This window comes from Diabrotica virgifera, chromosome 1 (assembly GCF_917563875.1).
Source record: "Diabrotica virgifera virgifera chromosome 1, PGI_DIABVI_V3a".
Taxonomy (NCBI): Eukaryota; Metazoa; Arthropoda; class Insecta; order Coleoptera; family Chrysomelidae; genus Diabrotica; species Diabrotica virgifera.
The window spans coordinates 62,779,399-62,795,927 of NC_065443.1; the positions used below are offsets into that span (position 1 = coordinate 62,779,399).

At 31.6% G+C, this 16,529-nt stretch overlaps 1 protein-coding gene across 3 annotated transcripts in view; it reads left to right on the forward strand.

Moving 5' to 3' along the window:
• LOC114329273 (homeobox protein DBX1-B) overlaps positions 1-11,854 on the forward strand; it is a 306,498-nt gene extending 294,644 nt beyond the window's left edge. For all 3 annotated transcript variants that reach the window (XM_028278318.2, XM_028278317.2, XM_028278316.2), the window contains exon 4: positions 11,593-11,854. In XM_028278318.2, coding sequence (XP_028134119.1) covers positions 11,593-11,770 — 178 coding nt within the window. In that variant the 3' untranslated portion in view covers positions 11,771-11,854. The remainder of the gene's footprint in view (positions 1-11,592) is intronic.
• The last annotated feature ends 4,675 nt before the right edge of the window (positions 11,855-16,529 follow it).

Here is a 16,529-nt window from a genome sequence, read left to right on the forward strand (position 1 = left end):
AATTATATATTTTAAGTTAAAAATCACTCTTAATTGTCTATTTTTTCACCCCTGTAACTTATTAAAATCATCATTAAAGAAGTTCCCAGGGACTTAAAACTCTCGGTAATACCGTAATCTTTCATATTGCGTTTAAATTTTTCAAAAATACTTATTAGCTTTTTCAGGATCCGCAAAAAATGAATGTATTTAAAAATAATTCGACCTGAAATTTTGCGCCTACGCTCTCAAAAAGGATTTAAGTATTTAGTACATTTTTGTATTTTAGTATTAAGTACATTTTTGTAATCAGTATCTCAAAAGCTTTTAAATGAGGTGTCACATGATGTACTTTCCCATTTAAAAAAATCAAAGTTATGACTGTCACCTGAAGAGGGATCACGTAAAGTTCGAAACATTGATGCCAGAATATACTATGACGAAGCTGGAAACTGGAAGCAACCGGAAGACGGAGACCGCTATAAAAAACCGGGATAATAATAAAAATGTTATGTCCACTCTCTTCTTCTTTATTGGATTGTTAATGCTGACTTAATGAAAAAGCTTCAAGCTTCTGGTATGTGGCTTTTTAGGGGAATTATGAAAATACCATGGACCGATCATATTATTACGAACGAAATGGTGTTGCACAGAATGGAAGAGGAACAGAGAACTTTTGACCATCATTAAAAGGAGAAAGACATAATTTGAAATTAAAAATCACACTAAATTTTCTATTTTTTCCCCTCTGTGATAAAAATTATAGAAGTTTTCAGGGAGTTTCGGCCCTCGGTAATAATGTAATATTTCATTCTGCGTTTAAATTTTTCAAAAATACTTATTAGTTTTCTCAGGATTCGAAAAAAAAAGAATGCATTACGCTCTTAAAAAAATCACTTGCGAGATTTCTCAATGGGCCGGATAAAGTAAGCAAAAGGGCCGGATCCGGCCCGCGGGCCGGCTTTTGCCCACCCCTGATCAAAAGCTTTGGCATAGTCACAAAAAACGGTGGCAGTGTAAAGATTATTGTTCAGTGCTTGATAAACCTCATGTAGTACAGAAAACATGGCATCAGTGGTGCATTTATTATTTAAAAAGCCGAACTGATTTTGTGATAAAATGTTGTTTTCAACTAGAAAGGACATAAGTCGGGCTTTTATGAGTCTCTCAATAATTTTGGAGAGTACCGGTAGTAGTACAATAGGTCTATAATTGCAGGTATTAGATATTTCACCACCCTTATGAAGAGGAATAATGATCGCTGTCTTCAGGCACTCTGGAAATTTACCTTTCTCAAAAGAATCATTAATTAGTGAGATGAGGACTTCTAACACATTTTCTGGAAGATTAGAAAAAATTTTGATCGATAGACCATCAGTACTACAGGAAGATTTGCTTTTGATACTATTAATTGTTTGGATTAGTTCAGATTTAACGACTGGTTTTATAAAGAATGAATTCGAGAACTTTCTTGAATTAGGGAGATATGAAATGGGATCTTGTTGTGGCAAAATAGTTGATGTAATATTTTTACTCACATTAACAAAGTATTCATTTAGATTTTCAGGGTCTGGAAGGGAAAATGTTTCAGCAGTGTGGGTTTTATTTCGAAGATCGTTTATTATGGACCAAGTTTCTTTTGCAACACTTTTGGAGCTTCCCAGACGGTTCTGGTAGTAGACTTTTTTAGCTGATTTTATAAGTTTAAGATAGGTTGCCCTATACTTGGTGATATATTCAGTGATGGAGACGTTGGTAGTAAATTTCTTGATAGAGAGAAGAGAACGCATATTCTTGGAAGATATTCGGATACCTTTAGTAGTCCAGGGTTTGTGATGTTTGTAGAGTGGCCGTCACTCCCCAGACGAGCGAGTGTAGCCCCGGCCACAGTCGCTCGCATAAGAACCCACGGTAAACTACTTTTGTGGATCCACAGTGTGGCTGGCCACAATCGCCCGTCTGTTATCGCCGTAAGAGCGACGCCGCGACCCACCTGAACTTTGCTTGCGACCCACTAGTGGGCCGCGACCCACCGCTTGGGAAACGTTGCGATATTCCAATAAATATGGTACTTCTTATGTTAATTTCAAGCTTATCCAACCTCTCGATATATTTAAGACTATAATCAACTGAAGGTTAATAATATTGATTAATTTAACAGTGATACCAAAATTATATACTACTTCGAAGATATACAATCAAATTTGTTTAGATTAATGTAAGAATTTTTTAAATACTGATATGCAAAAAGCTGAACAAGATTACAAATAATTTAAGAACAGATACATTTTGATAAAAATATAATTTATACCCGTACGGAAGAATAATTTGTCGATCATTTTAATTATTTTAATAAAAAAGTGATACCAAAAATTAAGTTTTTTAGATAATAAAATATTTGATATGGTTATATAACTTTCTTTAACCCTGGAAGAGATACTCACCAATTATAATTAACTTTCTTTGAGAGTACTCTGAGGCACGGGCGCCCATATAAAAATTTTTAGGGGAAGACAGACGTGAAGATGTTGCACATTCCATTTTGTATACATTGGATAACCATATATAGTTTATGGCACCCGAAAAGCTACGGGAGTGGCACGGCCCTCCCTGCCCATGCTCTGAGGTACTAGTGTAAAAAAGACAAACAAAACCTCAATATAAATTTAAGTTATTTTTAACGAAACGGAACATGTCAATACAGTGTTCTACTTTTCATTTAACATTTCCACATATAGGTAATAATAATAAAAAAATAAAAAATATTAATAGAGGCACGCTTTCTTTAGGTACTCTATACCAGGGGTCACCAATTACGTTCTCCGAGGGTCCGTTTCGAAAATCTATGACATTTCCGGGGTCCGGATTTAATGCTACCTGTGTCTAGTTGTTCTGATTCGGTTTCTTTGCGAAATCTTGTTAAATAATATCCCCTATAAACAAATTAGAAGGGTGCCGGGCGAAACTCTTCTAACAATTTTTTTTATAAATTCAAAATATCGCCTTTTGGCTCCGAAAATATATTTTTAGCAATTTTGGGTCATCTTAAACAAAAAAGATCTGTCATTTTTCTCAAAAGTTGATAGATTTTGAGTTTTAAGCGATTTAAAATCTGAAAAATGTGAAAATAAGAAATTTTAAAGATTGAAAACTAATGTGTAAATTATTATTTTTGAGGTTATCAAATGCGTAAATTGAAGTTTAAAAATTCAAGTTGTTTTAATTGTCAATTATGCGCATCCATTCGACCCTTAAGCCGCCTCGGCGCGGCGGCACGTCGCACTATATGATTAGCGTATTTAATTAGCACATTGGCAATAATTAATTGAATAAATAAATTATTTGAAAAAAAACTATGTTAATAATATATTATAAAATTTTAATAAATGTCAAGTATTTGTTGGGAATGTTTCACATATTAAGTACATATAATATGTATCCGTGCGACAGAAATGTACCATAAAGTGCGACGCGTGACGGTTAACAATTAAAAACAAAGGTCTATATTGGAATAAACCCCGATTACTCCTTAGAATCTTGAAATTGAATGTATAAGCTTCAATTTATGCACTTGTCAACCTGACCACTAATAATTTTATACCGGTATATTGTGATTGCGCGCAGCGTTCAAATACCTCCTGGGGTACTCTACACTCTAATACCCGAAAGTTAGGTTTGGACCGAAGGGTTAGGTCTTCCTCCTTTGAAAATTGTACTGTATAATATATAATATATATAATATATTAATTTTTTAATTAATTAATTTTTTAAAATTAGCAAAATTTCCGTTCAAAACGAATAAGAAGTAAATAAAACTTAGACACCCTGTTGAGAACCCTGACCGCTGCGCGCAATAGGGATGTTCATAAAAAAATAAAAAGTAATTTCAAACATGTAAAACGATTAAGAAACACCCTAGGAATAATTGTCCAAAATTTCAACAAAATTGAAAAAGCCTTTCTATAAAAAATCTTTATTAGAAATCTAGCATTATTTTAAATTTCAAGAACGCTTCTCTATTGGCCTGACGTCACTAGTTGCATACCCCAAGCGCGCGCCATTCTTATAGTGTTACTGTTTACCTGTTTGACGTTTCAGGTCATTTTATTTTGTTCTCTTCTTCTTTTATCATGGTTAAAGTGGAGTTTTATAGTGAATTTGTTTAGTTTAAAGTGGATAGACTGTTTGTAAGGACATATTTTGGGTTTTACAAAAATAAACAAATAAAATGGAAGAAGGTTTTCAGAAAGCCGATTCGTATAAACTACCGACTGTAAAGTAGATGTAACAATGGTGTATGATTTATTGGCATCTTGTAAAAAAATAAATCTACCACAGCTTTACTGAGTGTATATTCCATATAATTTTCCATGTCTTCTTTAAGCTAAAAAAATTAATGCTTAATACTCCACAAAAAAAAATAGAGAAAGTTGTATGCATGCATTGTACGCATGCATATTGTATACATACATTGGCTGGTTATTACTTTACCTTGGTTAGGTGTATTAAAAATATTTTTATTCTTCTTCATGTGCCTTGTCCGTTGTGGACGTTGGCTATCATCATGGCAATTTTAATTTCATTTGAGGCGTTTCTGAATAACTCTATCGATTTTTGTCCAAATCATTGGCGTAAGTTTTTAAGTCATGAGTGTCTTTTCTTCCGTGTCCGCGTTTGCTCTCTATTTTACCTTGCGTTATCAGTTGGAGTATACGATATTTATCATGCCTCATGATATGACCGAAATATTTAAGATTTCGTTTCTTAATTGTAAAAGAGATTTCTTTTTGTTTTCCCATTCGACGCAATACCTGTACGTTGGTGTGGGTCGCCCAGGATATTTTGAGGATACGTGGGTACACCCACATCTCGAATGCCTCTAGCTTTTTCATTAATGTTTCCATTATTGTCCAGGCCTCTGCGTCATATAGCAAGACCGGAAATAATAACATTTTAGCAGCCGCATTTTTAGTGGGAGAGATATTATGTCGCAATGGGTGAAAATATTTCTCATGCATGTTGTTAAATGTTGCTATGTCCTTTTCAACTCTAGATCTTATTTCGGTTGTTTCGTATTTCGAGTTGACAACTGTTCCAAGGTAAAAAATATTTTTGAACTTGGGTATTATACATTTTCATTTCAACCAATCTTTTCACTAAATTATTAATGATTTTAATATAATATAAAGTCATACCTACATCCACATGTAGTTATTTCAAGGTTTACTTTTACTGTATGTATTATTAGAATCCCGTTTTTAGGAATATCCCAGTTTAAGGAATACAAATTTGAGGTCCCGAAACTTTTTCATTTACTCTTTAAGGGGGTAGGTGCAAAATCTTGGTCCAATGCTATTTAAATTCATTCATTTTTTTCGAATCCTGAGAAAACTAATAAGTATTTTTGAAAAATGTAAATTCAGAAAGAACAATTACATTATTACCAACGACCGAAAGTCTCTGGAAAACTTCTATAATGTTTATTTTATTAAGTTAGTTCTATAAGTTAGTTATTTTAAGTTCTAGCTGCAACAAACCATTTCTATTTCTGTTTTAAATTAGCTGGAACGGTAATAAAAATCTTGTCAGAACTGTTTTTTGATGTATTTACACACCCAGGAACAAAACACCACTTATTTGGCTTTATTTTTAATAATTAAATACGTAAAAAACTGCGCACATTCAAATACACTGAGTAAATAAGTATACAAAACTAGTCGTCGATCAAAGACATTACGACTGCTGACGTCACAGACCGTAGCCTCGCTGCAGGGTACCGTTTTTCTAGCCTCCAAGAAAATCAACATTATGAACTCATTTATCTTCAAAAATATACATTTTTAAACAGTTTTATGATTGTTACGTTTTTATATACCTTGTAATCTATTGAATTTAACTATATTTAAAAATTAGTGAACATCCCTATTGCAATCTGCCCTTTTATACAGTAAGAAAAATGAAAGAATACATGAACGAACATATAAAACACGCTGTATTTTCCTGTCACCGTGTCACACAAAAAATTGGCCAGCGCAAGTATATGTAATAATTATTGTTACATGTACTTGCACTGGACAATTTTCTTTGTGACACGGTGACAGGAAAATACAGCGTGTTTTATATGTTCGTTCATGGGTATTCTTTCATTTTTCCGACTGTACATGAGTTTTCAAGTCTCGAAAATTCGTATACGTGTATTTTCGCATTTTTCAGATTTTAAATCGCTTATAACTTGAAAACTATCAAATTTTGAGAAAAATGACAAGATGCCTTTTTTGTTTAAAATTACATTTTGCCAAAAAAACTTAAAAATACATTTTTCGGAACAAAAAGGTAATTTTGAATTTGTTTAAAAAAATTGTTTACTTTGTAAAAAAATGTAAAACCAGTCTGAAGTTTGGAATGAATTTAGTGCAACTAATTCTCATTAGGGAGTTGAGATATTCATCTGTCATCTGTTAGCTGAGATCTGTACCGATTATTAATAAAGTTAGCTAAACATAGTACACAATTTCATGGCCAAATATTTTCAGAATTTCAAAACACTATAATTTGAATTTAATTGCGTTCCGCACAAAAGTAGCCTACGGTCAGCATGCGGACCGCGGTCCGCTAATTGGTGACCCCTGATTAATACAAATGTATTTTTTGCGTATGGTATGCGTCTTTGTATTTTTAAGATGTATTAAGAAATCATAAATACAATAAATGAAGCTACCTTTAAAGTTTAGCAACCTCAGTGAAAATATAGGAAAAGAGACCTCCCTCTTTGATGGACTCCAGAAATTGGAAACGCCATAAAAGACAAAAAAAATACCAGACATGGTTATCGAAGAAAGACGTAGACTCCAGCAGAGAACTGTAACCCGACCACACGTTTCAATTATCACTGAAACAACATACACTGTGGACTATAATCAAGATGCCAAGATAAGCGTGAAGGAAGTTAAAGAGGTGGTTTAATGAACAAAAAACCTGTGGACCAAAAGGGATCCTCAACGAGTTATTTAAACTTTGGAAACTTCCTGGCTACGTTTTTACACAATTCGTTCGAGACCATGACCTCCCACCTTAATGGATAGAAGAACACGTTTAGACAGTAGCATCTACAAAGAGAACTACAGAGGCTTAAGCGCAATAAACTTACTAACTAGATAAGAGTTTACGAAAAAAAATTATAAAAAATAATTAAAAATATAATAGAAGAAGCCAAAAGGCAAAAGAAGTCAAAGACCTTGAACCAACTAGTAGAGAACAGATTGGAATACTATTTCCAGACACTCCAGACGCATGGAAAATCAAGGCACAAGCCTTAAATAGTTATTTTCCTAACTAATGCGGAAAGTGATAAAAAAGTGATAAGTGCGGAAAAATTTTAATAATTTGAAGAAATTATACAGAGGTATGACGGAGAACATTAAGTTGGAGTCAAATTAAGTGACAAAATTATTATCAGCAAGGGTTTAAAACAAGGATGCTGCAAAGCTCCTACTTTATGCAAAATTTACATGAATGAAGCTTTGACCACTTGGAAAAAAAGTGGTACTACCACAGGCTGTGGGTGAAAAATAGGTCGATTTCAGGATATAATTCAGGAATTTTTGAAACCTATCAGGTGTTGTAAAGGACGATGCCAGGAATAACTTCTACTAAAATGTAACCAAAATTGTGCGCTTTTTTTTATATTGCGATTTTCATTTGTTAAATTTGCAATTTTAAAAATTTTTAATTTTGCAGCTTAGGATATTGATTTTAGAGAAAAACTTTTTAATAGAAAGTTGTAGCAAATTAAAAAACCTACAATTTGAGCTGTGACAAGTTTAAATTCGTTTATTGGTTATTGCAAAACAGCCTGCGAAAAGTCCAAAATGGCCGTTTCTTACAATTGCAATATTTATTGTACAAATCATTTTTTTATATTTTTTAAAGCTTTAAAATGAAGATCTTTCAATTCCAAACATAAAAAAAAGTTGTAAAGCCAGATTAACGAATTTGTTGCTTAGATATTTTAAATTGTTTATACCAAGAGGTCAAATGTCGAAGGCTATAACTTTTTGAAAAAAAAATAATCGTAGAGAGTTGGTGAAACATCCAATCTCTTTCTTAAGAGGTATATTTTCATATTCTGATGTAAATAAATGCGTAAATCATTTTTAAACCTCTAATTTTCGGGTTTGAAAATAAGGGGGCAAATTTGGTTATAAACATTTAGAGCTGAAGCGGCCCTGTACATCCTATGAGTTTTTAACTTACAGATTATTGTTGCTGAAGACGAAACGAAGATTTATAAAAAATAAAACATTTCTACGACCAACTGAAGCCGAGATAATTTTTGGGTTTGAAAATAAGGGGGCATATTTCGTTAAAAACATTTAGAGCTGAAGCGGCCCTGTACATCTTATGAGTTTCTAACTTACAGTGTAAAATTGCTGAAGACGAAACGGAGATTTATAAAAAAAATAAAAATGTTCTACAACCAACTGAAGCCGAGATAATTGTTTTTTTTTTCTTAAATCGTAGTGCATTTATTTATAACAATTAAGAAATTATTTTACAGTCATTGACTAAAGAAAGACTTATATTATCTTAAAATAAAAATTATTATAAAATATAATTACATTTAATTATTAAAAATTATTTTTAAATCGGTGCTTTTGCGAACGGCCGAATTTTGCAAATCGCCCGGCTCGCTTCAAATCCGCGCGCTCGGAAAATTTTTACGTAACTTGTATTAAATTTTGACAGAAAACAATTTAATAATATTACCATTATATTATACAGTCTGTTTACCACTGTATTTGGTTTTCTTGATAAACTTTTATATGTGAAATCTCATTTCTGAAGAAATAGTATTACAAAAATGATACATATAATAATATATGAAATATATAACTATATTTTTAATTTTTTCATTGTTATATAAGTGTAATAATAACGTTACTTCCTATTATACAATATAAAACTTTTTCTTCTAGTAGTGACTATCCGTTTTGGATGTTGGCGGAAGAAAAAGTTTTATATTGTATAATAAGAATATTATACAATATAAAATTTTTCTTCTTGTAGTGACTATCCGCTTTGGATGCTCGCCAACATCCAAAACGGCCAAAACGGATAGTCACTACAAGAAGAAAAAGTTTTATATTGTACAATAAGGATATTGTATGCCAAATTGCCATGATGGTCGCCAACATCCAAAACGGATAGTCACTACAAGAAGAAAAAGTTTTATATTGTATAATAAGAAGTAACATATATTTATATACCAATGAGAAAATTTAAAATATAGTTATATATTTCATATATTATTATATGTATCATTTTTGTAATATTATTTCTTTAGAAATGAGATTTCACATATAAACGTTTATCAAGAAAAACAAATACAGCGGTAAACAGACTGTATATTATAATGGTAATATTATTAAATTGTTTTCTGTCAGAATTTAATACAAAGGTAAAAATTTTCCAAGCGCGCGGATTTGAAGCGAGCCGGTTTGCAAAATTCGGCCGTTCGCAAAAGCACCGATTTTAAAAATAATTTTTAATAATTCAATGTAATTATATTTTATAATAATTTTTATTTTAAGTTAACATAAGTCTTTCTTTAGTCAATGACTGTAAAATAATTTCTTAATTTTAATAAATAAATGCACTACGATTTAAGAAAAAAAAACAATTATCTCGGCTTCAGTTGGTTGTAGACAATTTTTATTTTTTTATAAATCTTCGTTTCGTCTTCAGAAACTTTAATCTGTAAGTAAGAAACTCATAAGATGTACAGGGCCGCTTCAGCTCTAAATGTTTATAACGAAATTTGCCCCCATATTTTCAAAACCCAAAAATTATCTCGGCTGCAGTTGGTCGTAGAAATTTTTTATTTTTTATAAATCTTCGTTTCGTCTTCAGCAACAATAATCTGTAAGTTAAAAACTCATAGGATGTACAGGGCCGCTTCAGTTCTAAATGTTTATAACGAAATTTGCCCCTTATTTTCAAACCTAAAAATTAGGGGTTTAAAAATGATTTACGCATTTATTTACATTAGAATATGAAAATATAACTCTTTAGAAGGAGATTGGATGTTTCACCAACTCTCTACGATTTTTTTTTTCAAAAAGTTATAGCCTTCGACAATTGACCTCTTGGGGTAAAAAATTTATAATATCTAAGCAACAAATTCGTTAATCTGGCTTTACAACTTTTTTTATGTTTGGAATTGAAAGATCTTCATTTTAAAGCTTTAAAAAATATAAAAAAATGAAACCAATACAGAAGTAAAAACTTCGAGATGTATTCTGGTATAAAATCGTTTATTTAAAACTATAAAATGTCATGGATTGCAGAACGTTTTCGTTCTAAACAAAACATCTTCAGTGCCTAGAATGAAGTATTTCCACGTTAGTTTAAAGCAAAAGGTTAAAACTGTGACTGTTAAAATGAAAAATGTGGGAATACTTACATCCTGCCGAGTATTTTGAAACTAGCACACTGTAAATAGTGTTAACATCATCGTATATGGTTTACATAATGTAATATATTAAAATGTTATGACTACAAGTCGATGTTGATAGATAAAGTGGAACACATGCTAAAAGGGTGCCATGGTTCCCTACAAGTACCTAGCATCTTCGAGCAGGGAACCATGGCACCCTTTTAGCATGTGTTCCACTTTATCTATCAACATCGACTTGTAGTCATAACATTTTAATATATTACATTATGTAAACCATATACGATGATGTTAACACTATTTACAGTGTGCTAGTTTCAAAATACTCGGCAGGATGTAAGTATTCCCACATTTTTCATTTTAACAGTCACAGTTTTAACCTTTTGCTTTAAACTAACGTGGAAATACTTCATTCTAGGCACTGAAGATGTTCTGTTTAGAACGAAAACATTCTGCAATCCATGACATTTTATAGTTTTAAATAAACGATTTTATACCAGAATACATCTCGAAGTTTTTACTTCTGTATTGGTTTTTTAAACTATGGTATACAGCCAACTATTGGGATTTTCCCATTGATTTTTTATAAAAAAATGATTTGTACAATAAATAATGCAATTGTAAAAAACGGCCATTTTAGACATTTCGCAGGCTGTTTTGCAATAACCAATAAACGAAATTAAACTTACTCTAGCTCAAATTGTAGGTTTTTTACTACAACTTTCTATTAAAAAGTTTTTCTCTAAAATCAATATCCTAAGCTGCAAAATTAAAAATCTTTAAAAATTGCAAATTTAACAAATGAAAATCGCAATATAAAAAAAAAGCGCACACTATTTTTGGTTACATTTTAGTAGAAGTTATTCCTGGCATCGTCCTTTACAACACCTGATTGGTTTCAAAAATTCCTGAATTATATCACGTTTTTTCACCCACAGCCTGGGGTAACGGTATGTCTTACATGGAGTCACAAATACAGATTAGATTTACATAATGATGGTTCATGTTTTCGATTCTTAAATAATAATTTGTGGAATATGCAATCTAATAAACATATACGTACTCTTGTATGATACTTATCGTTTGTTGTTTATTCTTTTCCACCATTTAAACTTTTTTATGTTTTTTTTTGTTTTGAGGGGTATCTTGTTCTGTTTTAGGAGGCAACTGGCTGCTACACTTGGTTTAACTGATGCTCAGGTCAAAGTTTGGTTCCAAAATAGAAGAATGAAATGGCGACATTCTAGAGAAGGACAAAATGGAGAAAATACAGCAGCAGATTCAACGCAAGAAGAATTACATATAGATGTAGATACTGTTACAGATGATGCTGACTGATTAAAGGTTATATTTAATATTTTGGAATTACTATTCGATCGAATAAAATTTATTTTACAAATAAAATACTGAAAATGATTATAACTTATTTTTTTTTAATTCCGTCACCTGTTGAGGTCCGATGCGACTGTGCTTTACGAAAGAGAGACCTGGATGCTAAAAATACATTAAAAGAATGCAACGATAGGTACTCTAAACTAAACCAGGATAACTAGTTAACTAGTCTGGGCAGATTATCGGAGAATAGGCCATTGTTGGGAAAAGTTATTTACCAGCAATTTTATTGCTGTAATCGAACCTTATGGTTATATATATAGTATGTGTATGCAAAGTCCTCAGAGAGTGGGCTACCTTTTTATAAACAAAATCCTACAGTCGTGTTTTTTTAAATTTTTGCTCTATAACTCCAAAGATTTTAACTTTACACCAAAAACACTCTAATTAAAAATTCACCCTAATTAAATTCTGCATAGAGACGTGTTTTTTCCGATTTACTTCGACGAAAATTTTCTTCGAAAAATGCCTGCGTTTTTCCAACAAAGCCTTTAATTTTGAGCTAAAATTTTAGATAAGTAATTATTTATCACTAATTAAATAACTTTTCGTATAGATTATAATTCCAGAAGTCGATGGAAATTGAATTAACAGTTTAGCAACAACTGAATTATTAATTAAAAATTTACGGTCGCTCTAATAACCACAATAATTATGATACATAAGAAAAACTATTATTTAAAAAAACACTGTACATGTATAATGTACTTTACATAATTGAAATTGGACTATTTAGGCGGCCTCAGGAATATTTTAAAATTATAAACAATTTTTTGGCTTATCAACGGAAAATATTAAATTAAATTAAATCATCAAAATGGTATTGGAAAGAAGCGGCAGGACTATTCTTTTAAAAGAAAATACGTTTAATTGTGATGAGTGGTTCCTGAGATACAACCGGTCAAAGTTGACCGACATTTACGGCAGATATATAAACAATAGGATCATATTTTCGAAGCATTACCTTTTTATTTTTGCCTTCTTTATCCACACCAATTTTCATATCTTTAACATACTCATAACATATTATTATTATAATAAAAGCTATTGATATTACGAGTGAAAATTGCCAAAAATAGCAAAATTACAATCAAAAATTAGGTTGGAAAAATGTAATCTCAAAGCTCAAAATCAGTATACGTTAAAAAAATACGTTTTCTTCAATTTTCTTCATTCTTTTTTTGTTCCCAAGTAACTCGAGTAGAGCCATCTAACTAACGCATCATTAAATGTCAAAGTTGCTTTTGTTTTGTTAAAACAAATTAATTTATTTATTATAACAACAATTTTTAATTTGTTTAAATAAAGATTGTTTAAATAATTATACAGCTTTAAAATGAGAATATTTGTGTTTTTAACGTTAAAAGGTACACTTGTAGTAAGTTTATCTAAAAACAGTCTACAACTGGAAAAAATATGTAGTTTTATTTTCTTATAAATAAATTAATCTATTATAACAAAACAACAGCAAGTTTGACATTTGATGCATGCGTTAGTTAGATGGCTCTTCTCGAGTTACTTGGGAACAAAAAAAGAATGAAGAAAATTGCTCCATGGGAAGCCTAGAAATGTATTTTTTTTTAACGTACACCAATTTTAAACTTTGAGATTACATTTTCTCCTACCTAATTTTTGATTGGAATTTTGCTATTTTTGTAAATTTTCACACGTAATATCGATAGTTTTTATTATAATAACATATGTTGTGGGTATTTTAAAGATATGAAAATTGGTGTGGATAAAGAAGACAAAATAAAAAATCAATGCTTCAAAAATTATGATCCTATTGTTTATATCTTTGCCGTAAATGTCGGTCAACTTTGACCGGTTGTATCTCAGGAACCACTCATCACAATTAAACGTTTTTTCTTTTAGAAGAAACGTCCTGTCGTTTTGCTTCTAATAACGTTTTGATAAATTAATTTAATTTAATTTTCCCCGAGATATTATATTTGGTTATAAGTCAAATTTTTTTTTATAATTTTAAAATATTCCTGTGGCCTCCCAAATAGTCCAATTTCAATTCTGTAAAGTACATTAGATAGGTACAGTGTCTTTTGATACAAAAATAGTAGTTATTTTTATCTGTCATAATTATTGTGGTTATTATAGCGACCGTAAATTTTTAATTAACAATTCAATTGTTGATAAACAGTTTATTGAATTTCCATGGGCTTCTGGAATTATAATCTATACGAAAAGAGCTTTTATATTACCGAGTTGGTGTAAAGTTAAAATCTTTGGAGTTATAGAGCAAAAATTGAAAAAACACGATTTTCGGGCGCCATTTTGTTTATAAAAAAAGTAGCACACTATCTGCGGACTTTGCCTACCTATATTATTAGTATATTAAATCGTAAGATTCGATTCCAGCAATAAAATGGCTGGTAAATAAATTTTCCTTGTATTTTGCTAATTAGCCCAGAGTAAACGTGATTAGAACTAGATAACGGTTCCTTAACGTTCTGTAGTGTAGGTATCTACACCAACAGCTGGTTTCGACGTTATGACATTTTTACTAGCCCAGTAAATGACCGTGTTGGAGTGTAATTTTCAGGGTCACGACGAATTTGCTTGAAAATTTGGATTTATAGGTTCCTCTTACAATTATTGTCAGCTAAATATTCGAATCCAAAACAAAATTTTGCTCTAAAAATGGGCTCTGTTCTAAACAACCAACGGCACAAGTCTAACTGAAGGTACCCATATAGCACACAACGTCCGATGGACGTCCATATAACGTACATTTAAAGCCCAAACGTCCATGGACCAAAACTGGACGTACTATGTACGTACATTACGGAACGTCCATTGGACGTTTGATTTCAACGTACATTGGACATCCATTTGTGGTCCATGGATATTTTACACAAAACGCGACTATTATTATAAGTCCCAATACAAACTAAATGAGAATCTTCTTGACAACGTTGTCGCTCTTCGCGCTATCGGTCGTGAAAGGTAGTTGTATTAGGCAGGTACTTTTAGGGGATTATCGCTGTTAATTGTTGTGGAATACTGAAGGAGGATTTATTTATGATAATTCACAGAATGGCAAACCTGCTTGTAATATACAACAACCGTACTGACTCTAAAAGTAGTTTGGAACAGAAACAGAACAGAGAATAAACCTCTTTTATGTGCATGCTTCCTAGGGAGTCATTATCTGAATCTCGTCTTTATGAAAATACATCCTGTGATATATTTCTGTTTTCTGTTTATCATGCAAGTGCAGTCGTGCATTAATGAAGTTCCTAGTTCCTATAATAAAGTATATATTATAATGAAGTTATAGTAAAGAGAAATAAAAAAGGTCTTTTGTGTAATATTTTAAGTATAAGTTTAGTATTATAAGGAACTATTTCCTATAAAGGCTTTTGCTATGTATTCACAAAATTATGGATACTAGATTGCTTTCTGAAAAGTACCCTACAAATGTCCATAAGACGTACATTGAATGTACATAAGGTGTACACTAAAAGCTCCAATACAACGTACAATGTACGTTTGTAGCGGACGTTCTATGGACGTCCAATTTTGTGAACTCTGGACATTCGTTGGACGTCCATCGGATGTCCATTGTACTTTAGCGGGACGTCCATGGGACGTTCCAAGGTACACAGATGTACGTCCATTGGATGTCCATAAAACGTACTTGTGCTATCTGGGAATAGAGGGTAAGAGGAACCTAAATCCAAATTGTCAAGCAAATCCGTCATGAAAAGTCCTATTGACGTTATGTATTGACAATACCAATTATTGGTATTGTCAATACATAACGTCAATAGGACTTTTTAACGCTTCTCATTTGTTTAGAGCTTCTGTCATATATCATATAATCCGTGTAGAATATTAACAAGAATAAAAACCGCTAAGCGCCGTAAAAATGAGTGGCGCATACAATATTCCAGCTACAAAAGATCTGATATGAATATTACGTGGCGCGAAGATGTATTTTCATTTTGATGCAAAGCAAAATTCTAGTTTTATTTTAAAAGATTTTTTCATAATATTTGCTAAATTTGAAGTAAAACGCGCCACAAAAGAGTAACTTTGATACAGTTTGAATTTTGAAACTCTTTTGTGGCGCGTTTACTTCAATATTTTAGCAAATATTATGAAAAAATCTTTTAAAATAAAACTAGAATTTTGTTTTGCATCAAAATGAAAATACATTTTCGCGCCACGTAATATTCATATCAGATCTTTTGTAGCTGGAATATTGTATGCGCCGCTCATTTTTACGGCGTTTAGCGGTATTTTATTCTTGTATCAGGACTTTTTCAAAGTTATTTATAAATTAAATGTATAAAGTTGAATGTATTGTTTCTCGATTACACGTTAAGCTTTATAAATGGTCGCCTTTGTCGCATTATCTCCCAAATGATCTAGTGTCCATCGAATGTACACTAGATTTTTTTTCTATTCGAAATACATTGAGAAGAATATTGAGATGGCCGGTAAATGAACTCGGATTGCCCGTTGCCAGATCAAATTAGCGTCGTAACCACTACAACTACATAAACCATTTAGGGAATAATCGTTAATTGGATTATACTTTTGTAGCTTAATAACTTCTAAACGGCTTAACCGATTTTGTTCACTAAATATGAGTTTGAAACGTATTGACAAGTAGTATCTTATGAATCTAAGGTCAAGTATGACAACTGAAGCTATTACAGGAATTATTGAGCTTAAAAAACCG